The 15,753-nt window shown below is 44.4% G+C and overlaps 1 protein-coding gene across 2 annotated transcripts in view; it reads right to left on the reverse strand.

Annotated features, from left to right (window-relative positions):
* The window catches only part of MOV10 (Mov10 RISC complex RNA helicase), a 58,738-nt gene extending 48,142 nt beyond the window's left edge, over nt 1-10,596 (reverse strand). The window contains exon 1 of one of the 2 annotated variants that reach the window (XM_053244894.1): nt 10,214-10,596. In XM_053244894.1, the coding sequence (XP_053100869.1) occupies nt 10,214-10,347 (134 nt within the window). In that variant the 5' untranslated portion in view covers nt 10,348-10,596. Of the gene's footprint in view, nt 1-8,630; nt 8,671-10,213 lie in introns of those variants that run through there. The other variant, XM_053244895.1, reaches the window with a different exon arrangement.
* Between the last annotated feature and the right edge of the window lie 5,157 nt (nt 10,597-15,753).

Here is a 15,753-nt window from a genome sequence, read left to right on the forward strand (position 1 = left end):
GAACTACCACCCACCACACTCCACTCTAGGACACCCCTTTCCCCCCAATGTGAAGCTATACATTTGCTGCAATCCTCATTATTCTCTATGAGGAATTCCAAAATAATTTTAAAATTCACCAATAATCAGAGGAGTGTCCGACTGCCTTGGAGCTTTGTGGACAGTAGGAACCCCTGGTTGTCTACCAGTCACCCCACTTTTGTGCCTCTAGGTACTCCACAATAGGGGATATGGGCTGGTTCAGGTTCCATTATACCCTATGAGAAAAATAATTAAAAATCTTTCAAATATTGATAAAAAAACATAGGGGTGTCCAATTGCTTCAGGTTTTGCATGGTTGTTGGCACCCATGGGTGCTCCACAATAAGGGATAATGGGCTGGTTCGAGTCCCATTATACCCTATGAGGAAAAAATAAAAATAATTTTCAAAACATCATTAAAAAATCGTACGAATGTCCAATTGCTTTGGGGTTTTGCAGGCAGGTACCTCTGGGTGCCAGCTACCATCCTACCAATTTTTGGATGTCTGAACCAGTTCAAATTTGAACCGAACCAGGAGGAGTTTTGAGCAAAACCAAAACTGAACCATCCCCTCCTGGTTCAAACCTGGTTCGAATTTGAACCGAACCGGGCAAACTGGTTTTGTGCACATCCCTATAGTATTATCAAAATGTAGTATTATTTGTTTGTATGTACATCTGATCAATGATGGTAATAAAGCTATTCATTCATTCATTCACAGCTGTCTTGCAGCTTGGAGAGGGTCTCTCAGCACCAGTAAGATAAATCTGCTAGCATAGCTGATAACTTTGGAGTAACTGAATTATAGTCAAGCAAATGGGATTCCTGGCTGTCTTCCTGTCAGGCCAATGTACAAATGAACCAAAAATGAGAAAGAGAAAAGGAAGAGGAGGAGTTTACTATGGAAGGATTCTGGGGTGCTCTAGCTTTTCCATCAATGAGATTCTAGTGGATCAACATGCATCCTACCTGTAATAAGCAACTCTGATGACTTAAGGAAGTGAGTAGCATATTAAACTAAGATTATAATATTACTACAACAGAACAGATGGCCTCTAGCTAAGAAGGAAAAAGCTTCCGAAGTGGATCGTCTTTTCACAGATTGGAGCAGTTCCTCTCAGTTCACCTAAATGCCATTGCAAGTTAAATGAACACCTCTACCTGCCCATGGAAAGATGGTGTGGTTAACCCTGTAAGAGAAAACAGCACAGAAAAACAAAAAGGAGTCTTCAACAGATCTGTTACAGACCAACACTTTTTTATTGCATAAAATTCTGTGGACTAGATCCCACTTCAGATGAAGAGGGCTCCAGTCCATGAAATGTATGCTACAATAAGTCAGCTGGTAGGTTCCACAAGATTCTGTTCCGTTTCTGTAACAGCAGACTAACATGGCTATCTTTCTGGAATGTAACACAGAGATTAGCTCTTTTCAGGAGATGGAGGAAGAAAGAAAGGAGACATTCTGCTTATCTTGCAAGGTGTCTGCCCTGCGTGGGCTCAAGAAAAGAGAAGAGAAAGTGAGTCAGACAGGGCTTGGTCTTTTCTAGGATTTCAGTCAAAGGATAATGAGACACTGATATTTCTGAATATTTAAGCTGAATATTCCCACTTCTTATTCTTCAGGCTTATTAGAGGTCCACCTTCCTTTCCATCTTCAAAGTGTCTTATGTGTCCCACTCTGCCAATACAGGTGAAACTCAAAAAATTAGAATATTGTGCAAAAGTTCATTAATTTCAGTAATGCAAATTAAAAGGTGAAACTGATATATGAGATAGACGCATTACATGCAAAGCGAGATAAGTCAAGCCTTAATTTGTTATAATTGTGATGATCATGGCGTACAGCTCATGAGAACCCCAAATCCACAATCCCAGAAAATTAGAATATTGTGAAAAGGTTCAACAGTCTAGGCTCCAGGTGTCCCACTCCAATCAGCTAATCAAACCATAACACCTGCAAAGGGTTCCTGAGCCTTTAAATGGTCTCTCAGTCTGGTTCATTAGGAATCACAATCATGGGAAAGACTGCTGACTTGACAGTTGTGCAGAAAACCATCATTGACACCCTCCATAAGGAGGGAAAGCCTCAAAAGGTAATTGCAAAAGAAGTTGGATGTTCCCAAAGTGCTGTATCAAAGCACATTAATAAAAAGTTATGTGGAAGGGAAAAGTGTGGAAGAAAAAGTTGCACAAGCAGCAGGGATGACCACAGCCTGGAGAGGATTGTCAGGAAAAGGCCATTCAAAAGTGTTGGGGACTTTCACAAGGAGTGGACTGAGGCTGGAGTTAGTGCATCAAGAGCCACCACACACAGACGGATCCTGGACATGGGCTTCAAATGTAGTATTCCTCTTGTCAAGCCGCTCCTGAACAACAAACAACGTCAGAAGCGTCTTACCTGGGCTCAAGAAAAAAAGAACTGGTCTGTTGCTCAGTGGTCCAAAGCCCTCTTTTCAAATGAGAGCAACTTTTGCATCTTATTTGGAAACCAAGGACCCAGAGTCTGGAGGAAGAATGGAGAGGCACACAATGCAAGATGCTTGAAGTCCAATGTGAAGTTTCCACAGTCTGTGTTGATTTGGGGAGCCATGTCATCTGCTGGTGTTGGTCCACTGTGCTTCATTAAGTCCAGGGTCAACGCAGCCGTCTATCAGGAGATTTTGGAGCACTTCATGCTCCCTTCCGCAGACGAGCTGTATGGGGATGCTGACTTCATTTTCCAGCAGGACTTGGCACCTGCCCACACTGCCAAAAGTACCAAAACCTGGTTCAATGACCATGGGATTACTGTGCTTGATTGGCCAGCAAACTCGCCTGACCTGAACCCCATAGAGAATCTATGGGGCATTGTCAAGAGAAGGATGAGAGACATGAGGCCGCTATTGAAGCATCCTGGTCTTCCATAACACCTCAGCAGTGCCACAGGCTGATAGCATCCATGCCACGCCGCATTGAGGCAGTAATTGCTGCAAAAGGGGCCCAAACCAAGTACTGAATACATATGCATGCTTATACTTTTCAGAGGTCCGATATTGTTCTATTTACAATCCTTGTTTTATTGGTTTCATGTAATATTCTAATTTTCTGGGATTGTGGATTTGGGGTTCTCATGAGCTGTCCGCCATGATCATCACAATTATAACAAATTAAGGCTTGACTTATCTCGCTTTGCATGTAATGCGTCTATCTCATATATCAGTTTCACCTTTTAATTTGCATTACTGAAATTAATGAACTTTTGCACGATATTCTAATTTTGAGTTTCACCTGTAAATAAGCAACCCACAAGGATTTTACTAACCATTTTACTTCTAAAGTGTTCACATTTAAAATACCTTTCAAGTGCTAATGGGGACCAACCATCTGGAGGGCAAAGAGCAGTTTGACAAGGTGTGTATGTTTGAAGTGGAATAACAATCCCAGAAGAAAAACAGAGTGTGGGGAGAAGAAACAAACAACCCCGTTACATAGCCTGCATGTACTCAGAATGTTTATGTTAGAAGTCTGACATCCAAACCAGTAAGCTCCCAAGCAAATAAGCAAAACATTCAAACCGTTGAATGAACACTCCACAAAAGCCGGGGGGGGGGAGCACTGCAACATCTCTCACTCTCCCCCCCCCATGTGGAAACCACTGCTTTGTTTGTGGGTGGCCACATTTTGCTGCCCTACCGGTTAGCATGTTATTAGAAGGAATAATGCTTTACTAATGTTTTCCTTGTCTTATTTATGGCACTATTTGTCACACTTTAAGCAGCTGTACTCATTTTCCAGAGTTTCTAGGCCAGGGGTGGGCAGACTTAATGCTTCGGGGAACTACTTTGTTGTTGCTGTTTGCTAGAAGGGAAACTACCGGCAACAAATAGTGGTCTGGGGGAGGCAGAGCCAGACACAAAATGACAGCAAAATCAGTCCAAAAAATGGCAGCTCGTACAAAATCTTTGATGCAGGGGCGTAGCAAGGTTGGAGTGGGCCCAGAGACAAGATTTTAAAATGCCCCCTGCGTCACTGAAACTCAGCTCATGAAGTAAAGAAATCTTAAATGAGGCTGAATAGTGGTAACAAAAAGCATAGTAATATACATACACACATATATACATACACATACCCCTATGTGCTACAATAGAAAATCCTAAATTATTTTTTTAAAGGCTTTGTAAATCGTGGACGATGCAAGTCATTTAATGGTACTAGGGAAAGACATCCTGTTCTGGTAGCTCCAGGTCTTAACACTCACATCAATTTCAGAGGATGAATACAACTGAAGGAAGCCTGTGAGGGTGCGTGGCAGGGGGGGTCAGTCATGTGACTTGCTTCTCCCCCCCCGGCAGTGGGCCCCCAAACAACTGTCTCCTCTTGCCCTACTGTAGTTACGCCCCTGCTTTGATGGATTTTAACATCAAAACCACTGAATTCCAAGATAATCTGATGTAAGTTAGGAGGGTAGCAAGAGAGGCCACTTTGTGGGGGAAGGGTTAGGGTACGCAAAGGGAAACCACAGGCACTTATTAAAAACTGAAGGTAAATGTTGAGCTCAATAAAAGAAGATAAAGAAGATAAAAACAGAAACAAACTACAGAGCTCCAAAAATAGAGTCCTAACTAAACACCTTCTTGGCTCTTTCCCCAAGGAGAGGAAGACCGACAGAGGGGAAAAGTGAATGGAGGAGAGAGAGAAAGAAGGGAGGGGAAGAGAGAAAGAAGGAAGAGCAAGGGACAGCCCGCTGTCAATGGCCTGAGGGGGAACGAGTGGCCACAGTGGCAGCAACAGCAGCAGTGAGGAAGGGCCCGGTCAACTGTTGCCGCTGCTTGGAGCTACAGAGGTCACTGGCAGAGGGAGGCAGACAGGCGAGGGGTAGGCCTGAGCCTGTCACTGTCCTGAGGGGAATGAGCAGCCATGGCAGTAGCAGTGAGGAAAGGCCAGGTCAACTGCTGCTGCTACTCCTGCGGGGTTGGAGGAGGATCCCGCAGGAGTGTGGCTCCAGTGAGGAGGACACCACAGGAGTGTGGCTCCAGTGAGGAGGTCTCTGGGGTTAAGGAGCTGCAGCTTGTCCAGCAACTCTGCAGCCATGACCAAGAGGGGTATGCAGGATGGAGCAATGGGATGGACAAGGAGGAGCAAGAGCACAGCTCAGGTGAGGATGGAGAGAACTCTGAGATGAGGGGATTGGGGGTAAGGGGAGTAATCAAGTACTAGTGTGCAGATGTTCTGCATGGGTTAAGCTAGTTATAATTAAATTGTCCACTTATGCCCAACAATCCATTTTTAATTGGGACAATCTCTGATGCCTCAGCACAAAATGTTGTATTACAAATGTGTGTGTTACCTCACCAGGTGAGGATTTGGTTTTACAACAGTTCAAAAGATACTTTTACAGAACAATCCTATACATGTTTGCTGAGAAGCAAGTCCCACTGTGTTAGCTTGGGCCTATGTCCAGCTAAACAAGCACAAGACTGCAGCTTTAGCTGACCAAACTGTAGTTCCCCCATTCCACAGAACTATTCTATAAAAATCTTTGAAGTGCAACCATTATGATCTCTACCTGCTGCTACTTCACCAGCAAGACCGAAGTGTACGAGGAACTGATTGAAGAGATAGATTCCCTACCTACATTAATCTGATAGTTGACAGGATAATTAAACCAAAATTAAAAATTCCCCTTACAATTGTTTGAATCTTTATATCGCCCATCCCCCTTCTTTCCAGTAGATTCAATTTGAAATAGTCACTCTCACCCCACATCAATAAGATGACAAATGCCCAGCAAATAGAAAGTGGCCATCCATATTGGGGATGGGGGGGGGGCAGGGTTGTAGAAGCAGTGCTGATTCTAGAGTTGAAACTAATGTTATTGGTATCATTTGTTGTTCTGAAGTACACTGAGGGAAATAAGTATTTGATCCCCTGCTGATTTTGTCCGTTTGCCCTCTGACACAGAAATGACCAGGCTATAATTGGAATGGTAGGTTTATTGTAGCTGTGAGAGACAGAATAACAACAAACAAACCCTCAAAAGCCCAGTGCCCAAAAGTCAGCGATGGATTTGCATTGTAGTGAGGGAAATAAGTATTCGATCTCCTATCAACCAGCAAGATTTCAGGCTCCCGGGTGTCTTTTCACTATATGCAGGTAACGAGCTGAGATGAGGAACACCCTCTGTAAGGGAGTGCTCCTAATCCCAGCTTGTTACAGTACCTGTATAAAAGACACCTAGCCATAGAAGCAAGCAGTCACTCAGCTTCCAAACTCACCACCATGCCCAAGACCAAAGATCTGTCGAAGGATGTCAGGGACAAGGTTGTAGACCTGCACAAGGCTGGACTGGGCTACAAGACTATCGCCAAGCAGCTTGGTGAGAATGTGACTACAGTTGGCACGATAACTCACAAATGGAAGAAACACAAAAATAACTGTCAATCTCCCTCAGTCTGGGGCTCCATGCAAGATCTCACCTCGTGGAGTTGCAATGATCATGAGAACGGTGACAAAGAAGCCCAGAACTACACGGGGGGGAACTTGTCAATGATCTCAGGGCAGCTGGAACCATAGTCACCAAGAAAACAATTGGTAACACACTACGCCGTGAAGGACTGAAATCTTGCAGTGCCCGCAAGGTCCCCCTGCTCAAGGCAGCACATGTACAGGCCCGTATGCAGTTTGCCAATGCACATCTGAATGATCCAGAGGAGAACTGGGCAAAAGTGTTGTGGTCAGATGAGACCAAAATCAAGCTCTTTGGCATCAACTCAACTCGCCGTGTGTGGAGGAGGAGGAATGCTACCTATGAGCCCAAGAACACCATCCCCACCGTCAAACATGGAGGTGGACACATTATGCTTTGGGGGTGTTTTTCTGCTAAGGGGACAGGACACCTTCACCGCATCGAAGGGACGATGGACAGGACCATGTACCGTCAGATCGTGGGTGAGCACCTCCTTCCCTCGGCCAGGGCATTGAGAATGGGTCGTGGATGGGTATTCCAGCATGACAATGACCCAAAACACACAGCCAAGGCAATAAAGGAGTGGCTCAAGAAGAAGCACATGAAGGTCCTGGAGTGGCCCAGCCAGTCTCCAGACCTTAATCCCATAGAAAATCTGTGGAGGTAGCTGAAGGTTCGGGTTGCCAAACATCAGCCTCGAAACCTTTCTGACTTGGAGAGGATCTGCAAAGAGGAGTGGGACAACATCCCGCCTGGGTTGTGTGCAAACCTGGTGGCCAACTACAAGAAACATCTGACCTCTGTGATTGCCAACAAGGGTTTTGCCACCAAGTACTAAGACATCTTTTGTGAAGGGATCGAATACTTATTTCCCTCACTACAATGCAAATCCATCGCTGACTTTTGGGCACTGGGCTTTTGAGGGTTTGTTTGTTGTTATACTGTCTCTCACAGCTACAATAAACCTACCATTCCAATTATAGCCTGGTCATTTCTGTGTCAGAGGGCAAACGGACAAAATCAGCAGGGGATCAAATACTTATTTCCCTCACTGTAGCTTGCTGGGGGCAAAAAGGAGAAAGGGGCGGGGGAGTAAACCAAGCCTGCAGATTCATATTCAGTTTCTATTTATGTTATTGACAAGCCTTTGTCAGACTCCCAGGGGACGAGATGGGCTCCTAGCCCTTCTTGAACTCCAGAATGACTAGAGCACCCCCCAAAAGGCCAGCCTCAGGAACAGTCAGGGGAGGAGGTTAGCTTGTCACCTGTTTCCTCCTCCTGGCTTGCTGCATTCAGCCAATTCCCCCTCCTGAAGAACTCCTGGCCCCCATACTCAGAAGCAGCCCCTCATCATCAGCTGCCTTGTCTTTAAATGCCCCAGTTCAGAGATGACAGGGCTAAGAGCCCCCTTCCTGTTTCCTGCCACACCCAACATAGCTGTCTCCCTAGAGTTGTTTCCTGCAGCTCTCCCTGCCTTGCTCTCTCAACCCTACTGGGATCCAACCAGCCTGGGCCCTTCTAATCCCCACTGCCCCCCTAAAGGGAATGAAAGCCTTAGAGGAGGGATGCCACACCCTTCTCCAGACTCCACAGGGCCACCCAAGTGACAGACATCCCAACAGCCTATATGGATAATTTCTTCTGTCTCATGACCCAACACTTTTCTCTGTCTTTCTTCCCCTTTGTTTAATATGAAATCCCTCCCCCGTTCATTATCTTAAAATGTCATGAGCAAAAAATAGATAAGTGCTGAATTTGGATAAGCTACACCATACAGTTTAAATATTAATATAAACCTCTTTAGGATTCTTTTGGCTTTTAAAATATGGATTCTGATGACAAGCAGTATCTATAAGGGGCAGGCTTACGAGACACCTCAAAGGCCTCCTGTAAACAGCTTCCGTTAAGAAATGTTCATGGGGCCCTGAACATTAACAATGGTGTACTGGCCCTGAAGAGAAGCACCTCAGTTACTGAGGCAAGTTCATTCTGACAGACCTTGATACAGAAGTCCTGACCAGCCTGCTACAATATTTCCACATCTCGATGTCATTATTGTTAACAATGCAACCTTTGCCTTCCAAAAAGCCTAAACATTGCTTGACCAAACCAAGCAAAAACTAGCCACTGCATTATATACTGGCTTTTATCCTAGAATACCTTCTCCAAGGACTCCTTTCCTCGCAGAGGCCATTTTGAACCAACTACTCCGTCAGCAGGAGCAATGTTGTTCTCTATACTTCCTGCGGCAAGAATGTCAGCTGGGCTGGGCCCTTCCCTTTCACATCAGACCATTTAAGGCCCCCAAATCCCTTTTTTAAACAAACGTGACACGAGAAGTAATTCCAGGTTTGGGATTTGCATTTTTTAAAATCAGTTTTGCTTTTAACTGTGTGTTTGCACCATGAAAATTGGGAGGGAGGCAAATAGAACCAAGTGTTTGAGAGATACGTGGGGATAAGGGGAGTAACAAGAGGCAAGAAAATATTAGTTGGTGGACAATATTTATTTAAGTTTGCTGTGTCTTCAAAGGGCTCGCAACCCAACTTACCCATTATGGCTATGGGCCACTTCCAGTCTCAGAAGCAAGATGCCTCTAAACACCAGTTGCTGGGGAGCAACAGTAGGAGAGAGGGCATGGCCTCACCCCTTGACTATGGGCTTCTCAGAGGCATCTAGTGGGCCACTATGTGAAACAGGATGCAGGACTAGATGGGCTTTGGACCTGATCCAGCAAGCCTGTTCTTATAAGTCAGGACTGCACAATTTCAGACCTCCAGCTGATGTTGAACTGCAATGGATAATGGGCATTGTAGTTCAACAACGGCTGGAGAGCCAAAGTTGTGCAGCCCTGGCTTTAAGGAATCAGATATTGACAACATTGCTGTTATAGGCCTTGGGCTCACAAGATACTAGGCAAGTGTCTAAAGACAATAAATAAATATGAGTCAGCTATTCAACCCCAAAGGACGTTCCAAGAGCCATTCCGGGTCCAGTCTATTTATCTTGATGGGCAACCTAACAAATATTAACTTACTGGTCTTTTTAGATATTTAAGGTTTCATGCAGCAAAACCTTTTTTTAAGCCTACCCTTTCCCTTACACGCTGTCCAGCAGCGTATCTGGTCCCCCCCCCCCCACTGCACCTCTGCCTTTCTATACTGTTCAGAACTAGCTTGCAGCACTCCAGATTCACGTCTTAATGGAGATCGCCCTTCACTCCACCCATCGCCATCACAGTCCTCAATAGGTAGACCGAAAGCGCGTCTAGCAACAAGCACACCCGTAGTTTCTGAAAAACACAGATCATTTATTTAAGCGTGGGGGTGTGTGTGTTTGTGTGTCCCGCCACCCCGCCTTTTCATTCATACCCCAACTCAAGGCGGCTCGCAGCAAAACAAAGTATAAGAACAGCACACACACACAAAAAAGTGTAAACGCAAATACCAGCAGATACGCCCAAACACTTGCTAAATGAGCCAGGCCTTCAACGAGAGTCGAAAAAAGTGCAAGCGGATCTCCTGAGGCCATCCAGTCGTAGAGAAGTTAGAACGACCCCTCTCGAAATTCTCCTCCTGTAAACCACATCGGGGAAGCCTGGCAAGAACCCAAGAACTCCTTAAGCAGGCACTTGGGCTGTAGTCACCTCCGGTATCGGGCAACAGAACTTCACACGCAGAGGGAGTGCTGGCCCCGGCGGCATCCTTTAGCCTCCCCCCTCTCCATTGTCCTCACCCACCTACCTGTTACGGAACTCCTGGTTGTAAATGGTCTTCAGCTCCTCTCTGCTGCTCACCGCTTGCCTACCAGAGTCCTTGAGGAACTGCACAAACTGCACTCCAGTCTCCCTTGCTTGTTTAAAGGTGGGCTTGGGCATGGCCGCTTCTTTCTCACGGGCTTCGTCGTTCCAACAGCACCAAGTTCTCTCTCCTTCGCTCTATCCAGATCTGCCAACGAAGAGTTTCTGTGCCAGCTATCAAGCTAGGACTGGCGAGTTGTGACTGGCGAGAAACGAAACTGAAAGCTTGTGGTTGGGCTGATTCACAAACCCTGCCGGCCTAGGTAAGAATGGGAAGAGGAGACCCACCCACCGTCTTTCTCAACTTCCTCTGGTGGTCAAATGATTTCGGTCGACCGCTGGTGCCGCCTTGGGTGTTTTGATCGCTCCCCCCGGGGCGGGAGGGGGAGCACATTTTCATAACTTTCTTTTCGATGCCAGAACGTTTAGCTCGGTCGGCAACATGCGCAGAAGAAAAGAGTACTTGGGCTCATGTGCAGAGCGCCTTACCCTCGGTGTTTAATCATTACAGCTAGCTCCCAGAGCTCGAGGATTAGGGCTAGCTCAATTTTTAGGTGGTTGCGGGGATAGACTTTCAGGTATGTTAAACCACTCGTCCGTTATATGCTGCACACAGTCCTAATTAAGCATGATTCCTCAGAAGTAAATCTTGTTTAGTTGAATCTACTCTCTTGTTAGTGAGTTTAGGATTGCTGCCTAATAGTGCAACCCGATGCGTGTTTGCTTGGCAGTCAATCCCACTGCTTTCAAATGCAACTTATTTCCAATAAAGTGTCTATAGGATTGCACCCTTATTATTAAAACTATAGTAGTATATGCATTTAGGTCCCCCCCGCGGGCCCCCCCCGAAATGTCAGCATGTCTTGGGGGCCTAATTAGGAGACAGAACTTTCCTCGCCTTCTGTTCTTTGCCTAGTCCTGTTTTACTTCCAATAAGCTATTAATGTACCTTTGAACTGAATTATTGCATGAAATGGCGATACAGTTAAAACAGAGGCTTGTGTGGCACCTTGTTAACATGATGAAACTGAGCACATCACTTAATTTTTCATGGCACAGGTTTGTGTTGATTCTGCACCTTCTAAGCACAAAAAGGCCAGAGAGATAAAACTAATTTTGAGAAGCACTTGGCCGAAATTGCCATCTGCTAAATCGAATTCCAAAAGAATCTGCAAACATTCTAAAGGTTTGCAGAAGGGTTAGCTCTCTGCAAGGCAAGCTTTGCCACTTTGATCCAGCAACCGGAGTCCTTTTTACATTGCAGGGTGGGGTGGGGGTGGTAGCTTTGCTTTGTGAGTTTATGCAGACAGTCCGGAATGATTAGGAGGATTTCATTCCAATGTCAGTGAACTGGCAGCTGCAGTTAAGCAATACTCCTGCAATGCCTTATCAGTATTTGGAAAGCCAAATGACCTTCCATTGTGAATGAGGCATTCCATAATAATAATATTCACTATATGCATTTGGTTTGGAGTCTAAAGCGAAACCATTTATTTTATTCTACAAAACGTTAGCAGCAATGTCTTGCATAGGAACAATCAGGAGCTAATACTATTCTTAGTGCTTAGTTTTTAGCTTTTTACTAATAACTTTTAAATTTTGTAATCTTAAATGTGGTTTTAGCTTGCTCTTTTAACTTGTTTATTGATCTTTTCCTTTATATTGTATCTACTGTATTTTGTTAATGTTGTGAGCCACCCTGAGCAGTAGTGTACTGGAGGGGCGGGTATAAATATTTTAAATACATAAATCAACAACTAACCCTTCTGCTTACCTTTGGAATGTTTGCAGATTCTTTTGGTGTTGGATTTAGCAAATGATAATTTAGGCCATATGCTTTTCTCAAAATTGGTTTTATCTGTCTCTGACCCTTTTATGCTTAAGTGGTGCAGAAGCAAAACATATATACTGTATGTGTGCCATAAAAAATTAAAAGTTCTCTGCTTAGTTTCATCATCTTATTCAGGTGACTGTTTTAATTTTATCACCAATCCACGCAATAATTAAATTCAAACATGCTTTATTGGCTTATTAGAATAAAGAGTAGGCAAAGCACAGAAGGCAATGGATCTGCATGATATTAATTGTACTGAACAAGGAATACAGCTATAATACACTCTGTGGATACTAATGCCATAGATCTACTCAGGGCTCTTTCTCACGATCAGGGACCTGGGTGGGAGGGCATGCAGCAAGGAAAGCTAGAGAAGCTTTCTGTGGTTCATTGTTGGCAAGTGTAAGGTGATGCACATTGGGATGAAAAACCCCAACTTCAGGTATACGCTGATGGGATCTGAGCTTTTGGTGACTGACCAGGAGAGGGATCTTGGGGTCGTGGTGGACACCTCATGAAAGTGTCGACTCAATGTGTGGCAGCTGTGAAAAAGGCCAATTCCGTGCTAGGGATCATTATTTGTTTGTTCGATTTTTAGACCACAAAATAGACCCTGACAAAATAGACCCTGACAAAATAGCTCAGGGCGGTTCACAAACATCAAAGACCCTTTAAAACAATTTAAGAGCTCTGGAAGGCCAGGCCGAACAGGTAGGAAGGGGATTGAAAATAAAACGGCTAATATTATAATGCCCTTATGTTGGGGCCCCTTTTCCCAGCTAATCTGGGTAAGGAGAACTCCTGCCCCCCCCCCGTAAGATACTTGCCAATTAACAGGAGACAAGATGGAGATCCAGGAGGGCCACATACATTCTTATACCCCTGAGTAAACACACAATTCCCCCCTCCCATACAAGGCTATTTCCCCCCGCCCCCAGCAAGATAACTTTATTGGCTGTTTCAAGCTTGCTCTGTTTTCCTATATATTATCATATACATTTCATAGATTCGCCCCACCTTCTCTTTCCTTTCCTTGCGGTTTCCAGGCTGAAGCAATTGTACCTGTCAGCAACTAACTGTTAGTCTGTAGTTTACACAGAAATCCCCTTCTTGTGACCTACATAGCTCAGCCTCAGCCCCACGGCCTGCTTTTGGGTGCAATAAACTATTCTAACAGTTTCATGCAAGCATGGTTACAGAAGCAAAATGGCATAGGTTAGGCTAACAACATGTGCAGAACCCTTCACTTATACAAAACTATGGTGCGGCCACACTTGGAGTACTGTGTACAGTTCTGGTCACCACATCTTTAAAAGGACATTATAAAACTGGAAAAGGTGCAGAAGTGGGCAACCAAGATGATCAGGGGCCTAGAGCATCTTCCTTATGAGGCAAGGCTACAACACCTGGAGTTTTTTCGTTTAGAAAAAAAGACCACTGTGGGGAGACATGATAGAGGTCTATAAAATGCATGGTGTGGAGAAAGTGGATAGAGAGAAATTCTTCTCCCTCTCACATAACACTGGAACCGGGGGTCATCCCATGAAATTGATTGCCGGGAAATCTAGGACCAACAAACGGAAATACTTTTTCACACAATGCATAATCCACTTGTGGAATTCTCTGCCACAAGATATGGTGACAGCCATCAACCTGGATGGCTTTAAGAAGGGTTTGGATAACTTCATGGAGGAGAGGTCTATCAACAGCTACTAGTCAGAGGGCTATAGGCCACCTCGGGATGCCTCTGAGTACCAGTTGTAGGGCTCGCTCCCTTAACCTCGTTTAACCACTGGACTTCATAGCCGGGTCTGCTTCTGACTGAGGCTCCGCAGGGAGCCTAGGCTTGGCTGCTCATGAGATCAGCCTCACAAAGTTGTAATAGAAAACCATGGTTTCAAACCTGGATCTCAAACCAGTTTGTACTGTGGTTTGCTTCATCTAACTGTGGTTTGGACTTCACCGCAGTTCCCCTTCTCCAAATTCATAAGTGATAAAGAACTGTGCTTCAGTTAAAACCAAAAGCTTCCACTTCCTTCCTTCCATACACACACAAAAAGGAGGAGCCTGGGAACTTCCACTAGAGGGAAATCATGGTTTCTTGTTACATATGGACCTGCTCCCTATCAAGGGGATAAGAAATGAAACTGAATGTGAAAGTTACAAATGCAACTGTTTTGTAATATTTGAAAATCTGAAATGAAAACTTAAATGCCAGTTTAAGGATGCTACCATTACGTACTTCATAAAAGAAAAAAAATGCAGCAATCTTGAGCTTTGTATTTGTGTACATGCCCCTATTTAAATAAATAATGGTTGCTAAGCTCCTGTGTTTGAGCTTAGCAACCATTATAGATTGCACCTTGTACTCTCAGGAGTGCACCATACACACTATGCTTACAAATGAATTTGGCATTCAATTAACTTTTTAACTTCAACTTATATTCCAAGTTGTGCTTGTAGTATAAAATCTTGTCATAACATTTTGTTTCCCTCCCAAATCTCCCTCAAATGCTACAAGCAAAGATGCCCTAATTTTTCAGGATTCTAGTCTCAATAAATGCAAGCAACACAATATTGCTCTTAATTACTTTTGACTCTGTTGTCTAAAGCTAAGTTCCAAGCTGGTGACTGTCATCTCTCTTGCTGGAGATTGCCCCTTGCCTCAGCCTCTCTGCTCTGCTAATTTCCCACCTCCCCTCTTCCTCCCCATAAATATGTGGAGTATGGGTAAGGGTACCCCATATTTTAAAACAATTTTGTTCAGATCCTTTTTGCATAGAGAGCTGTGTGATACCTGGTTCCCCCAAACCCCGTTGTCATTATCAGGTGGCCAGTGAGATACACTATCTCAATGTACTCTGGAGCTATTATTATGACTGTTTTTGGGATTATTTGCACATGCCTATCTTATGACATATGTACAGAAAACAAAAGGACCACCAACTTTGGGTTGAAAAATATGCAAGAGTTCAAGTTAAGTAAATTATTTTGCTTGACAGAAGATTTTTGAGGTGTTTTACTTAACTTTCCCTAATAGAAAGTGGTCCAGTTAACACAGATGAGATGCTTTATTTAACTATAAATGATTTGGTACCACCATGGCAGTATAATTTTCTTCTGAATAAAATAGCCCAAACCTTCAGAACACCTTAAGTGGTGCAGTGGGGAAATGCTTGACTAACTAGCAGAAGGTTGCCGGTTCAAATCCCCGCTGGTTTGTTTCCCAGACTTTGGGAAACACCCATATTGGGCAACAGCGATATAGGAAGATGCTGAAAGGCATCATCTTCTACTGTGCGGGAGGAGGCAATAGTAAACCCCTCCTGTATTCTACCAAAGAAAACCACAGGGCTCTGTGGGCCACCAGGAATCGAAATCGACTTGATGGCACACTTTAAACCTTCAGAACCGGTCTTGACTTTACACAGTGGCAGATCTCATCTTATTTTATTTCTGCATATGAAAGGCAGTGTCTGTTTTGCCTTTTAATGGCAACATACTGAGTGTTTAACAATGTTCAGGATGCGGCCCTTTGGACAACCAGACTGCACTATTACCTATCTCTGCCAGGCATCTATAGCATGCTTTGGACTACCAGTTCCTCTATTAACATGCTATCATACTCGCTCTGGGAAGAGCAGAAGGTT

This window comes from Hemicordylus capensis, chromosome 4, assembly GCF_027244095.1.
Source record: "Hemicordylus capensis ecotype Gifberg chromosome 4, rHemCap1.1.pri, whole genome shotgun sequence".
Taxonomy (NCBI): Eukaryota; Metazoa; Chordata; class Lepidosauria; order Squamata; family Cordylidae; genus Hemicordylus; species Hemicordylus capensis.